The 14699-nt window shown below is 38.8% G+C and overlaps 1 protein-coding gene across 10 annotated transcripts in view; it reads left to right on the forward strand.

Moving 5' to 3' along the window:
- Positions 1 to 14354, forward strand: part of LOC126755574 (uncharacterized) — a 45274-nt gene extending 30920 nt beyond the window's left edge. For all 10 annotated transcript variants that reach the window (XM_050468228.1, XM_050468237.1, XM_050468236.1 and 7 more), the window contains 2 exons: positions 10530 to 11366; positions 11430 to 14354. In XM_050468228.1, coding sequence (XP_050324185.1) covers positions 10530 to 11366; positions 11430 to 13696 — 3104 coding nt within the window. In that variant the 3' untranslated portion in view covers positions 13697 to 14354. The remainder of the gene's footprint in view (positions 1 to 10529; positions 11367 to 11429) is intronic.
- Positions 14355 to 14699: the final 345 nt, after the last annotated feature.

Here is a 14699-nt window from a genome sequence, read left to right on the forward strand (position 1 = left end):
AACGTGTTTACTTGTTTACTGCTAAATTGTTTTGCTAGCGAAAGCACTAAGCTCGAATAAATTGAATTAGTTGAAAAAAGCTCTCTTCAAAACTTATAAAAAAATATTTGTGGAGTATTTTTCCAATTCACTGTTATAAGAATCACTAAAGTGGGAGTACGAAAACGCTTTGCTATTATTATACACACGCGCGTCAGCAATAAAAACGGCAGCGACGTCAACAGCACAGCAGCAGCAGCTGCAGCGTTTATGATGAGGATGTTATCCTGCTGTTCCGGTGTCGCTTTAATACCGTTTATGCTTATTACCAACTCAAAGCTATAGCTGTGTCGCATAAATATATCTCTGTGTGTGTGTGTGTGCATGTATGAACGCGTGTGTTTCTGTGTGCGAGTGAGTAAGTCAAGCATCACATCACACACCGATAAACAGTAACTAAGAAAGAATTTGTGAAGATATGCAACACTTCCTGTTACACCAACGCACACACTCACTCGCACACACACACACAATATGAACAAGCAGCGCCATTCATACAGTTCAATGGTTAGACTGAGCCAGCAACTTCCGTTCTGACAGCTCGTCCTTTACAATGCTAGCTGCCAGCATGTGTGTGTGTGTGTGTTGGCTTGCTCCTGCGAAGCGCATTCCTGCCGCATGTCTTCTTCTACGCTTGTCATTTATACAAGCTAGCAGTCAGTTTGGCATCGCTGACAGACTCACCTGACAGTCAAACTGTGAGTCAGTCTGTCAGCTAGGCATACTGACAACCAGCCAAACTGCCGGAGTGTGCGTGCCTCTTCGGGATTAACTTAACTTTGCTCTCGCATCTTTCTATTTGCCACTGCGTCCTGCAACGTCCTGTACCGTCCTGCACTGTTGTAGCCGTCGTTGTCGTCGCTAACGTCGGCGTCGTCATCTCCTCGTTCAGTAGATTGGTTATAAGTGATTCCTCGAAAACGCTCACTGGTACGAGTGTGCTGTATGAGCACCAGGTTGCCAAGCTGAGCGCACAGACAGTTCAACTTCGAACAGCGAGCGTGACGGTGGTCTCTATATTATTAGTGTGTGGTGCAGAAAAGGTCTATGTTGCGTCGGGTCGTACATGGGTTGTAGTGTCGGTACGTTGCTTCGTCGTCGTAGCTGTGTCGCTTATTTGCTTAGTGCTCATTGACAGTGTTTGGTGAGTGTAGTGCCGCCGCCGCCGCTCTGTGTGTATGTATATATGTATGTATATGTGTGTGTGTTGCTGCCGAGTTGTGTTCAAGTGTTGTTCGTAGGTTGATGTTGGTGCGAGTGTAGTCGTATCGGTGACGATGACTATGACGACGACGGTAACGGTAACGGGTACGGGCACGATTGGTATATGCTTGGTCTCGACGCTGGTGTCACTCACTTGCTGCCACATTGTTTGTATTTGAACTGTAACTGTTATTGTTGTTGCTGTTTTTGTGAATGTATACCCCATGCATGCTACCACACACACACACACACTCAAACAAACAGCGTTGCATATATGCAAGTGTGTGCCACTGCACAGCAATGTGTATGGGTTGCGTTTTGGTATTAATGCCTGAGAACATTTACGGCTGTCTACAAATGCTCTTGCATATACCACACATAACCCTCTATGTGTGTGTGTGTGTTTATGTGTGTGCACTTGTGGTTGGGATATGAAATTCTTAGGGACGCACGACGACGCATCCAACCTCCGTACTCCGGCATAGTGCGAATGTTCAGAAATTTCACTTCAGTTCTTTCGTATACTTTGACGACGTGTCTTTGTCATAACCAACGGCGGAAGACTGCACATTTCCATCATATCACATAGCGACGTTGTTGTTGTTGTTTAGCATACATACATACATACATACCCATATAAGATGTTGTATTGTGAACGCCTGACAAGTACCTAACGCACTCACACTACCTGAGTCAGCAACTCGAAAACTCCGAGCAACGAGCATACTCAAAAGACTATATACAACAACAACAACAACTAGTATAACAAATATTAGCAACAGCAGCCAACATCAGCCGTGGCAGTATCACTAGCTGTAGCTGCAGCTATAGAAGTAGAAAAAGTAGAAGTAGAAGAAGAAGCAGCAGGAGCAGCAGCAGCAACAGAAGAGCGCTCGAGCAATCAAAGCAGGGACTTAGGCACTAAGGCAGTACTAAGTGGGTATTGCTTGGATAAGCAGCAGCTTTTACACTGAAACGCGCCAAATAAATATACGAGCGACGACTCAGCAATACAAAAACAAAAGTAACGAGTAAAGGAAAATGCATGAAAAAAGCCACGCAAATGCCATACAAATACACAAAAGCGATTTAGCGGATTAACTTAAAGTAAATGAGTGTGCGAGTGTGGTTTTATTGCCGGCGTTAAGGCTCTACATGAGGTTTGTGTATGGAACAAAGTGATTATTGTAGCGTTTAGCGCAACGAATGCTGCGTCGGTCTCGTCCTTTTTTTTCGCACACGCCGCCCTACCCCCGCCCGTTCGCTCTGCACATTCACATGGATTTTCGGTTGGTGTTTTCTTTGCACGTCTTCTTTTTTTCGGTGTGTTTGTGCTATTATTTGTGTATTGATTATGGCAACGTCGCTGCTCTGAAGAAAATTCGAAATTTTCGATTTTGCACGCAAAATCTGCTGGTTTAAAATGTGTGTGTTTGTGCAGAAAAAATACTTGGATTGCATGGCAAAAGCAAAAGTGTGTGAGAAAGTTGTTGAAATTCGTTGAAAATTGTTGAAAAATCTTAAAAATGGCTTAATATTGCTAAAAATGGTTGAAAAATATTAAAAATGTTTGAAAGTTGTTAGAAATGTTTGAAAATTGTTAAAAAAAGGTGAAAATTGTTAAAAATTCTTGAAAATTTTTAAAAATGCTTGAAAATTGATAAAAATGACTTAAATTCGTTAAAAGTTGTTGAAAAATATTCAAAATGGTTGAATATTCTTAAAAATTCTTGAAAATTGTAAAAAAATTCTTGAAAGTTGTAAAAAATTCTTAAAAATGTTTGAAAATTATTGGAAAAAAATGGTGTAAAAAGGCTTGAAAATTAAAAAAAAATGGTGGAAAATTGCTAAAAATGGTTGAAAATAGTTAAAAATGTTTAAAATTTTTAAAAAATGTTTGAAAATTGTAAAAAGGGTACTGCTAAAATCATTAATGAAATCATATTCGTAGCAAAACGTTTCAGTGTAAACTTTTTCGAAAGTTTTTGAAGAGTGAAATATGCCTTATGCCTTTGACGTGCACTTTGTGCTTAGTAAAAATATATGAGAGCAGCTTAGTCACATAACAAATTACACGTTTTAACTTGTTTACATCTTTTTAAATACGATTAAACTATAATATAACCTCAAAAAGCTGTTAAAATATGTATGAAATGATAATTTAGAAAAAAAAATAAAGTTGAAATTTTTTAATTTGTAGAAAATTATGCACAGAATAATCCGTGATATTCAGTTAAAGTAATAATTTTTTTAAATAATAATTAAAATAATATAAATAATTAATAATTAAATAATACAAAGAATTAATAATTAAATAATTTTCCTCAAGTAACATAAATTTTAAAATATATTTAATATAATAGTTCAAAATATAATGAATATTTTGGAAAAAAATGAGATAATTCATAAGACATTTAAAAAATATACATATGTAAATGCTCACTACAAGTTTGAGCTCACAAACTATTTTTGGTAAAAAAATATATTTAAAAAAATCATATAATCAATGAAAATAATTTAATATACATACATATGTATGTATACAAATTATTTTAAAAAAATTTTAAACTTAATTAATTAAAAAAAAGTTAAATAATTAAAAAATATTACAATTAAAAAATATTAAATAATTAAAAAATTAAGTAATTAAAAAAAATTAAAATAATTAGGGTACTCACAACTTGTCATATCTCATCTAAAATCATAAAATCCCAAATTTTTACCTTGCTGAAAAAAGTTGTTGGATTACGTACAAAAATGAGTTCACGCAATTACAATTCCCAGCACTATGTTTTTGGTTCGTTATAACTTATAACATTATGAGACTATATCACACCGCTAAATACAAACAATTAAAAAAAAAATGTGTAAAAGAAGATATTTTTTTCTTATATTTTTATATACTCAAAATCAAAACTAAAAAAATAATAGTAACAACAGCAACAAACAAATAGAGGAGACCTTAACTCTGAATCGTAGAATAAAACATGTGCGTGCTGTAGATATAAAGAAAAATATTTAAAAAAATCGGAACTATAAAAAACGATAAAAGCCAGTACGATAATTTTTAAGTTAAAAAGGGAAACTCAAATATACTATTTAAACGAAAAAAGGACTAAAATAATCATTTGTCAACTTGTTGCGCTGCATTTTGTTACTCAGTGACTAACATAACCTAAAATATTTCCACTCAACGTACTCAACCTAACCTAACCAAAAATATTTCCAGTGATCGAACTCATTATCAAGGACAAGAACCCAAAAACCATAGATTATTCAAAGTTATGCGCTTAGAATATTGCTTATAAAACTTCCAGAACACTAATTTTTTTATATTTTGGGTAGTCGAGAAGTCTTTTTTCTTTTTTCTATTTCTAATCAAGCATTGTTGTGCTACCCGAACTGATACAGCATCGTCTCTGTAAACTTCGCAAATTTCATTCATTTTCTGCTTTCAGTCAGGTTTCATAGGATTTATTTTGAATGCCGATTTTTTTTTGTGGGTCAATATCTTTAGTGAAAACTTAGAGCTGTCATACGGTTATATTTTAGTCGAAATAAACCGTGTAGACCTTTCAAGTTTGTTTGAAGTGCCAGCCCACATATCCATAGTTTTCACGTAACGCTTTCTCTATAGAAAACACCCTGAGAAATCTGTGAAAACCTCCATAGTATTCAACACAGTAGCTCCATCTGAGTTTTCTTACGCAAACACAATCCATTTTATATACGATGCTTTAAAATTGTTCTGGCAGTTTGTAAGAACTGCATTAGACTGTTGTCTAGGCTGTCAAAACTTTCTATAAGGTAGAACCCAATATACATATGTAGCTCAATAACCCTAATACTCATTGCGATTGTGTTATGTTTTATAGATACCTTTGAAACATGAGTCCGGACCAACTATCCAACGTTTATCGCGAAACAGTAGTGGATCTCTCGCTGATTTTTTCGATCACTTTCTTCTGACTCCTTAATCGACACTATTTTCAGCTCATATTTGCTAATGCAATATAAACTCCTATAAAGCCTATAAACAGTTAACCAGACCGTTTTCTTATTTTTGTTTCTTTAATTTTTCTTGACTAAAAAACGTTAATTTTTCTTGACTTAAACAAATTTTTTTCATTTAAATTTTCTTGGCTTAAAAATACTAATTAGTTACAAATTGTTCTCTCTTCTTTGATCTCCTTTGCAAACATCAACACTGCAATCTGTGGATAATTGAATTTTTAATTGTTTTTCATTTAACTGATTTTCGACTGCACTTCTCCTATGGTTTATAGAAAAAGTTAACGATCTATAATTTCAAGTTCTCTCTTTGAAAACATCAAGACTTGAATAATAAAAATTCTACTAAAATCCGTGGATAATTTAATTTTTATCTGTTTTTTTTTCATTCAACTGATTTTTGTCTGTAATTCTCATATGATTTATATAATTTTGATATAAATAAATGACTCAAAACTCTCAGCGTTAAAGAAATACAAAAAAGAAGTGCGAAAAGTGTTAATAAATTGTGCCAGATAAGTGTGTAAATATTGAAAAATATCCGGAAACTCTGATAATTTATTCAACACGCTCGGTGCTGGAGCAATTTTTCAGCTGAAAATTGATACCCCGAAAAATGCATTGTCTCTGGATGCCATAATTGCTCACGAATTTTCTTTTTGAGTCAGTGCGTGCTAGGAGCAGCGCCCATTCCCTCCACGGGACAGCAATAAATATATATGTATGTATGTATATAAACACATACACACACATGCACATGTATTGAACTGTGCGAAAACCAACTTTTTGACGTGTGTACCTTGCAACATCCTTCGTGAGGCGCGCGCTGCAAATTGTGTGCCAACAAAAAAAAAAAAAAAACAAAAAAATAAGAAAACTATAAGCAAGAACGAGAGCGCAGAGCCGAGAGTGCTATTTTTTTATTGCTATACATATATATCTATTTACATAACTATGTGTGTACATATATATGTATGTAAGCAAGTGAGCACGAGTACACTTTTTAGCGAATATTTTTTGTCTTTGTGTTTGTTGTTTTTTTTTTGGCGCTGCGAACTCACAAATGCCAACAAGTTTAAGTGTGCAGTTCAAGAAACAAAACGTAACACGACTAACACTAATAACAACAATTTTAGTGACAGCTAACAGCAACAACAACAATAATAAGCAAAAGCAGTAGCAAACTACCAACAACAACAACAGTGACAAAGTGTGACAGCGGCAACGGCAGTCAAACATGAAAAGTGCAAAATACACAATATGCCGCTGCAGGGAAAAAGGGATCAGAGTTCATGCTCGAACTCTTTAAGCAAGAACTACACTAACACTATAGCAACAACAACAACAGGAACGAAATGCAAGCGTGTAACGCAATCAGTAGCTGACACTCCCATTTCACATCAGCTACCATACAAACACTGCGCGCTGACAAAAGAACAGCAACAACAAGAGTAACAACAACAAAAATGTACCCCCAGTGCGCCTATGCACGGTGACCGCATACAGCGTAGCGGCATGTCGTTATCCTTGCGTTTTATTGCGGTTGGCGTATGAGTGCTTTTGTTGCTTCACGGCATACGCGCGTGTGTGTGTGTGTGTGAGTGCTGCTGTGTGCGTGAAGTGTTAACAAAAGTCTTTCAACCCCGCTATGATTGCTGTCTGCCCCTGTGCTGCTGCTACTATTAAACGCACCCCTACTCTATTGTTTGCTTTTAAATGACGCATATCTGTGCATGTGTGCGTGTGTGCAGTTGTTTCCGCTATTGTTTACCTTTTGTGTGTGTATGTGTTTTTGATTGTTTTCGTGGACAATACTGTGGTTACGTGTTTTCTACTTAGTGTTTTTTTTTTCATTGTTATTGTTGTTGTATTGGCCCAACGGCTAAACACCACTCACAACACTATTAATATACAGTTTAGTGTGCTACCCGACACCGCCGCCGCCGTTGATGAGCAATCACATGCAACTTATAAAATGCGTTAAGCGTAAAAACAGACAGACGTGAATTGAAACGTGTATCCGCGTAAGGCATCAAGCGAAGACGAGCCTCTTCCGCCAAGAGCCACTCACTCACATACATAATACTACAACATTAAAAATTATACAGTGTGTTAAGTTTAAAAAGCCAGCAGTGTAAATCGTTTCGTTCAAATATTTAAAAGGCAAAAATAAATAACGGTAACTAAAAAACAAAAACAATAATAAAAAGTTGTTGTACATTGCGCGCTCTTGGAGAGCAGCGCTCGCGCGCCGGCGTTCACACGTTCAGCGTTCGCTCGTTTTTCTCACGCTCCGACGCCGCTCACATTACGACGCTCTCGCCTGTGCATTTTGTCGTGTGTGTGTCTGTGTGTCGGTAATATAATAAATGATGGAATGGCTACCGAGAGGATTGCCCAGCATCCATGCACCAATACCGATTTGTGGTGAGTTGTTGGTAATGTTATCTATCTATCATCCGTACCGTACCCGACCCTATGTATACATATGCATATGTACATATGTATGTATGTATATGTATGTTTGTACATATGTACGTACGAGTTTTTAATTGAAATTCAATCAAATTCAAAATTTCATAACATATTCATTTTTGTTTGCCCTCAACATGCATTCTGCGCACATTTGCCGTGGCATCTTATTTGCCATGCCTGCGCACATACACGCTCACATACATAAGTATGTACATATATTCCTTCCAATGTGCATAAGTATGTGCGTTTCTAATGCAAATAGCCGTAGGTAATTGTTTTGGAAATATTTGTGAATTGCACTAAATCAATTTTTGCGAATTACTTTTACCTCAAATTTATATTGTTATTTAATTTCATTAGAAATTAGATCTGTTTTGCAAGTTCGAAATGCTTACCCAATTTTAAATTTGATATGGTTATAAAGGTAAAAAAATTATGAAATATTGAAACAAAAAATTAAAATTATACATACCGTTGCGTGCAGCTAATTACGGGGTTACAAGGGTTGCCTCGGGTAAAAAACAGTTTTTTCAACAATTTTTTTTCCATATAAAAAATGAAATATTTTTTTAGATTTTTTTATTGTTACAAACATACACTATTAACAAAAACATTCTGAAATTGTTGGAAAAAAATATTTTAAACTCGGTCATTGCGACGCCATTGCCGGTGACTCAAAAAAAAGGTGCGCCCGCGTTGGTAGGATAACTCCTTACAGCATCATCTAAATTGAAAAAATATGTGTTTTAGTTGAAACCTTAACTTAGAACTTGAACGAAGAAAAAAAAATGAAAATTGGATTTTTAGCAGACATATTTACAAAAAAAATAAAACTTCAGTGAAAACTTCGCGACATTTTTTTTCAAATAGTTGTAATCGAAATCGGTTGGCAAGATTTCTCGAGAACTACTCAAGCGATCTTCATGAAATTTTACACAGGTCTTTGAGATACAATTCTTAAAGACTTGGAAGATTGTCTTATTAAAGTCCACAACACCTCTAGGATATTGTTATAATTTTCAAGTTGATCCGAGTAATAGTATCGGAGATGCAGTCTTGAGAACTTGTGTGTTCGAGGCGTCTTTAAAAGCGTTTTTCTTGAAACTGTGTTTTTGCGCGTTTTAAGACGCTTAGCAACTCGAACACACAAGTTTCAAAAACACAGTTTGAAAATTAAACAATATCCTAGAGGTGTTGTGGACTTTAATAAGACAATAAAAAAATCGATTTTTCGAAATCCGTAAACCCATGTAAACCCTTAAGAACACTATATGATCAAGCAACTTGTAGTTGAGTTTTTTCCGCTTAATTTTTTAATAAGGCATTTATTTAAAAATTACAATATTTCTATGTAAAACTATTACTGTCAATTTTTTTTGCTTTGTAAGGCCGAACTAAAGTTTCTTGTGATGGTTTAGATTTAGACCACACCGAGAACAGTCAAAAATTGTCATAAAACCATTGATTTGTGCATAGAGCAATGTGTTGGCGTAGTGTACGAGTACCTAGGATCCAGCTCTTTTCGTTTTGCGCGCTTACATAACTTTTCCACGGAACCCATTCTGTTTATAAAAGGTGATCCATTTCGAGGTCTTCTACTTTGTTAAAGAAAAAACACAAAAACTTCACATTTCATAGGGAATGTTTATTATCACTCGAAAGAACATTCTTTGGCATTTTTTTTTTTTTTTTTTTGAAGATTACCTCTCTCAAATGTTGGTCGCGGCTGCGTCTCAGATGGTTTATATGTTCAGTTCAATTTTCGATGACTTGTTTGAACATTTCGAATAGTAACTGGCGAATGACACGCGTGATGTTTAGCCTCAATCGAAATGGGATTGTCCACATAGACTTTAGACTTCACATATCAACTTAGGAAAAAGTTGAACGGTGTGATATCACACGATTTTGGTGGTCAATCGAGCGACCCACCTTCTGCTCACTGAAGTGTTCTCTTAATAAATCCATTGATTGAGGCGATGTGTAGAAAGTGGCGCCGTCTACTTCAAACCAAATGTCGCCGAGATCACGAGCTTCAATTTCGTTTTTGAAGAAATATGAACAGATGATTTTACCGGCCCACAAACCATTGTTTTTTTCTGAATGAAATGGTAGTTATCGGATCTCTTCAAGTTGCTCTTCGTCCCAAATGTGGCAATTTTCTTGTTTACATACCTATTGAGCCCGAAATGGGCCGCATCGCTGAACAAAATTTGTCTCGAAAATGTCGGATCTTCTTTAAACTTCAAGAACCCATTAAGCGAAGCGATATCGCTTGGGAAGGTCGAGCGGCTATAGTTCTAGTACAATTTAATATTTCGACGTTCCATACGTTAGTTCGAGTTGCTGCGAACGATGCCGAATCGACTCTCCGCGGTCTTCGTATACGAGTACACTCTCAGATACGGCTGCTATACATATTTCCTTCACAGCGTGCTGGACGTGGTCCATTCGGTCGAATAAAAAAATTAAAAAAAAAGTTAAGAAAGCTTCTCATAAATACAAAACGAGATAAATTTGATGAATTTTACTATTTGTATACAAATTGAAGACGCAAAAGTTTTTTAGGCGCCCTAAGACGATGGCATCGAGGCCATGTAAACGAAAATCTGTTCAGCTAATAAAACCAGAAGATTTTCGATTTATTAAAGCGGAAAATTTTATTTTCCTGTAACATATTTAAAATAAATATGACCTACCACTAAAAGAACACCCTTTATATAAAATATTCACTCAATAAATGCTTAATATTAACAAAACCTCCCATTTTAATCAAATAAAATATCTAATTTTTCTTGCAGTTCCTCCAAAGAGTGGCCAAAAGCGCCCAGCAACAAGTCCAGCACCACCCATCCCATCGCCACATCATATACAATCGCCCTCCACCACACCCGGTGCTGGCAATAGCAGCGGTGGCAATGCGGCGGCGCAAATGACGTCCAATTCGGCGCTGTTGAATCATGTCATGCCACCAAATCAATTGAGTGGCTTGCAAGCAGCCACTTTGCAACAGCAACAGCAACAACATCAGGCACATCAACAGGCTGTCGCGGCAGCAGCAGCCGCCCAAGCGCAACAGCAACAAATAGTTGGCGTACCGGGTGCGCTGAATGCGGCACAAGCGAGCGCACGCGGACCCTTCGCCTCGGCATTGCGCAACTTGGCTAAGCAAGCCGACATCAAAGAGGAGGACGATATCAATGTGCGCGTCGATCGCAACGAGCGCGCAGTACCGCTAAGTGCGGGTAGTGGTGGTGGTGGTGTAGTTGGTGGCGGCGGTGCGGTCGGTGTGGCCGCTGCAGTAAGTGTCGCCAATAGCAATGTGGTGAACGTGTCCAATACGACACGCGCATCAATGTCAAATGAACGATTGCCACCAACCGGTGGTGGCAGTGGTGGTGGGCAAATCAGTGGTGTGGATGAACGTTTAATGGCCAAAAAGCGTACTGGCTCGTCGCCGCAACCAGGTGAAAAGATCGCACGTATGTCTTCGCAACAGTCGGTGCAAATGCAACCTGAGTTATTGGCGCGCAGCGGTTTTCAACCATATCGATCGGATGAGCGCTTGATACATCCGGCGGGCGCTTTTCCTTTGGATGCCTATGCCACCTTCGCAGGTTTGCCAACGATGCCGCCAGGTGAGTGTGTGCGCGCTCTTTGCCTTGTATAATAACTCTCGAATAATTTACTCTTTTTTGTAGGGCCGTTCTTGAGTCCAGCTGGTCTGCCTTACTCCGATCAATTGTACTTAGATCAACGATTTCAAATGCTACGTGCCGCCGGTTCTCACCACACACACCCACATGCCCTCTATCCACCAATGGCCTCGCCCTATGCTTCTCATTTATATTCAATGATACCGGGCGCAGCGCTTGGTTTGGGCTCCGCCTTGCATGAACGTATGAAGTTGGAGGAGGAACATCGCGCGCGTATCGCCAGAGAAGAGGAACGCGAAAGGGAAATACAGCGGGAAAAGGAACAGCGCGAGAGGGAACGTGAGCAAAGGGAACGCGAGCAACGTGAAAAAGAGCAACGAGAACGCGAACAACGCGAAAAAGAGCAACGTGAGAAGGAACAGAAAGAAAAAGAAGCACGTGATCGTGAGTTACGTGAAAAAGAGCGTGAGGCCAGAGAACGCGAAAGGCAAATACTATCTGCTTCGCATCATTATACAAGTCAGTTATATTCGCCATTGGGACGCAATTTACTCGGACCAATGATGCCACACTTGGGTTTGGGTTTGCGTGCACCGCCCGGTGCATTACATAGCCTACCGCCAATGTCCGCATATCATGCGGCGAGCCAACGTCAGAGTCCACACTCTGCCATGGGTCTCAATCTCGGTTTGCCCGGTTTGGGTAGTGTACCATCGCTATCGCATGGTCCTGGTGGCTTACCGCATCATTTACAACAATCTGCATTGGGACTGGCACACCCAAGTGCTGCTGGCTTAACGCATCCGGGCTTTCCTGGTGCCGCTTTGGGCTTGTCACACCACGGTATAAATCTAACACATCCACATATCTCACCACACCATCCTGCAATGGTGCCCAGTCATCAGATTTCACCACACTCATCATCGATAGCCTCGACCTCGACCACTACCACATCGCCACACAATCTAAATTTGAGTATGCAAAGCAATGCGGGTGCCAGCATGAAGGTATCAGTGCCCAGTAGTGTTTCACAAACGTCCGTATCGGGTTTGCAGTCCTCCACTAGCATGACACAAGCCACTTCAACGTTGTCCTCACACATTCCGCAAATGAGCAACTCACTTTACCACTCGCATCACTCTAGTCAGCATCTAACCAGCGCTGGACTGGCGCCCACATCTGCGCATCAGCAGCCGCCGACCTCAATGCCGCTTTCGCTAACTAGTAATTCGGGTCGCAGTCATTCGGCATCGCCCATCACAATGAAATCAACACCGCAATTGTCGAACAACAATCCCGGTATGCATAATCAAAACGGTGGACGTTCCGCCAGCAGTCCACATGCTTCACGTCAGCTGGCTATGAGCCAAACGCAACACCAGCAAAATGCCGGAGTTCACGATAAGCAAAATACTTTGGCGCCGAGTGCACTCGAACCGGCCACACTAGATCTGACCGGTTCGAATTCCAATTCCAGCGTGCAGGTGTCATCCGTAGCCAGCAGTGGTGGCGGTCATAATACACACCCAAATGAACTGAACGGTGCCAGTAGCGTTGAAGCGACTAGCATTGGGGAACGCAAAGATAACGCTGCAGCGATAGCGAAAAATCTCTCGCTCAATGTAAGCACCACCGATAAGAGAAGTCCATCGACATCGCCCACAGTTGCCGCCAAAGATAATGCTGCCGCATACAATATGAGCGTGTCCAACAACGCCGAAGATTCAACGCGACAATGCAGTCCCAACAGCGCGATGTCCACCTCAGCAGAGCCGCATACATCAATATCGCCGCCGGTGAAACCAACAATTGGTGGCGATTCCATAGGTGGTGCCGGCCATGGAGCAGGTGCAGGTTCAGGTAATTACAACAATAATTCCAAAGTTACGGCCGTACCGTCAGACAACAATGTCAAGCCAACAAGTGACCCCTCGACCGGTGTTTTTGCATCCAACAACACGCAAAGTGTACCGTCCAACGATACAATGCTGCCGGCGGTAGGCGCCACAGATGTGCAGTCGACAGCAACGCCGACCAATACCAACACCAACAACAGCAGCACCAATAACCACACCCACATCACCTCGCCTACAACTACCACGCCCGATGCGTGCGCCAGTGTAGGCGGTGTGACCTCCACGACCGGTGGCAGCACCTCGCCGCCTGTGGTGAGCAGCAGCACGAATATTGTGAACAACAAAACACAAAAGAAGAGCAATTGCGATGAAACGGTGTCCAGTGCGACACCAACAACTACCACAGCCGCGATCGAGGTGAATGGCGGTGGCGCTGCTGCTGGTGGCGGTCGGTGATGCTGTGCTGCCGCGTGTCTGTTCGCCCAACGGCACCAACAACATATGCAACAACTGCACGGGAGTGCGTACACCAAACGCTATACTTATGCGCTCGTATAAATATTTCGTAACTGTAATTACTTTAGCACACTTAAGGTTAAGCCAAGCTTCATGCCATGTACCCCTTAATGGAGATCACCGTCTGCTCATTTTTGCGTTTCTTGTTTGAGTCACTTTATTTTGCAACATTTCGTTTACACAAATCTCCGAATTATTTTATTCTTACGAATTCTCTTTGCTATCTATTGGACTAACGATATACTTACACTTTTATGTTAAAGCAACAACAATATATCGGGATTTTGCCTTAAATATATGTGTATTTGAATTTATGTGTATAGTGTAATTTTCGGTTCATTTTTAATATTATTATTAAATTTTCATTTCATTTCAATTTTAGTTTAGTTGCTTAAGTAATATACTATACATACATACCTACTACGTTGGATTCGAATTAAGGTTTTCATAGATGGTAGAGAAACAACTTGCTAACACAACATAAACAATAAAAAAAATACAACAAAAACAAATAATAATGCCAATAACATTGCGAAGTATGCAATTTCGAAATTACAATTATCTTTTGAATTTATGAAATAAACTTTTGCAATCCAAATTCTACTGTGTTTCAACTATTCTACTACTTATGCGTGTGTGTATATGTATGATTTCGTTTACAATGTGTTTGCCTTCAGTTTGTTAATAGGTGTTTTATAAAAGAAGTATATTTTTGTTAGTTTTTTAATATAAATTTTTTTATTTAAAATATTTTATTCTTTTTTTTTGAAAAATTGTTTTTTATATTTATTAAACTATTTTTTATTTTTTGAAACTGTTTTTTTAATTTTTGGAAACTGCGTTTTTATTTTTGGAAACTGCTTTTTTATTTAATTTTTTTTTAACTATTTTTTGATTTTAATTTTTTTTAACCTTTTTTAATTTTAATTTCTTTTTAACTATT

Source organism: Bactrocera neohumeralis, chromosome 4 (genome assembly GCF_024586455.1).
Source record: "Bactrocera neohumeralis isolate Rockhampton chromosome 4, APGP_CSIRO_Bneo_wtdbg2-racon-allhic-juicebox.fasta_v2, whole genome shotgun sequence".
Taxonomy (NCBI): Eukaryota; Metazoa; Arthropoda; class Insecta; order Diptera; family Tephritidae; genus Bactrocera; species Bactrocera neohumeralis.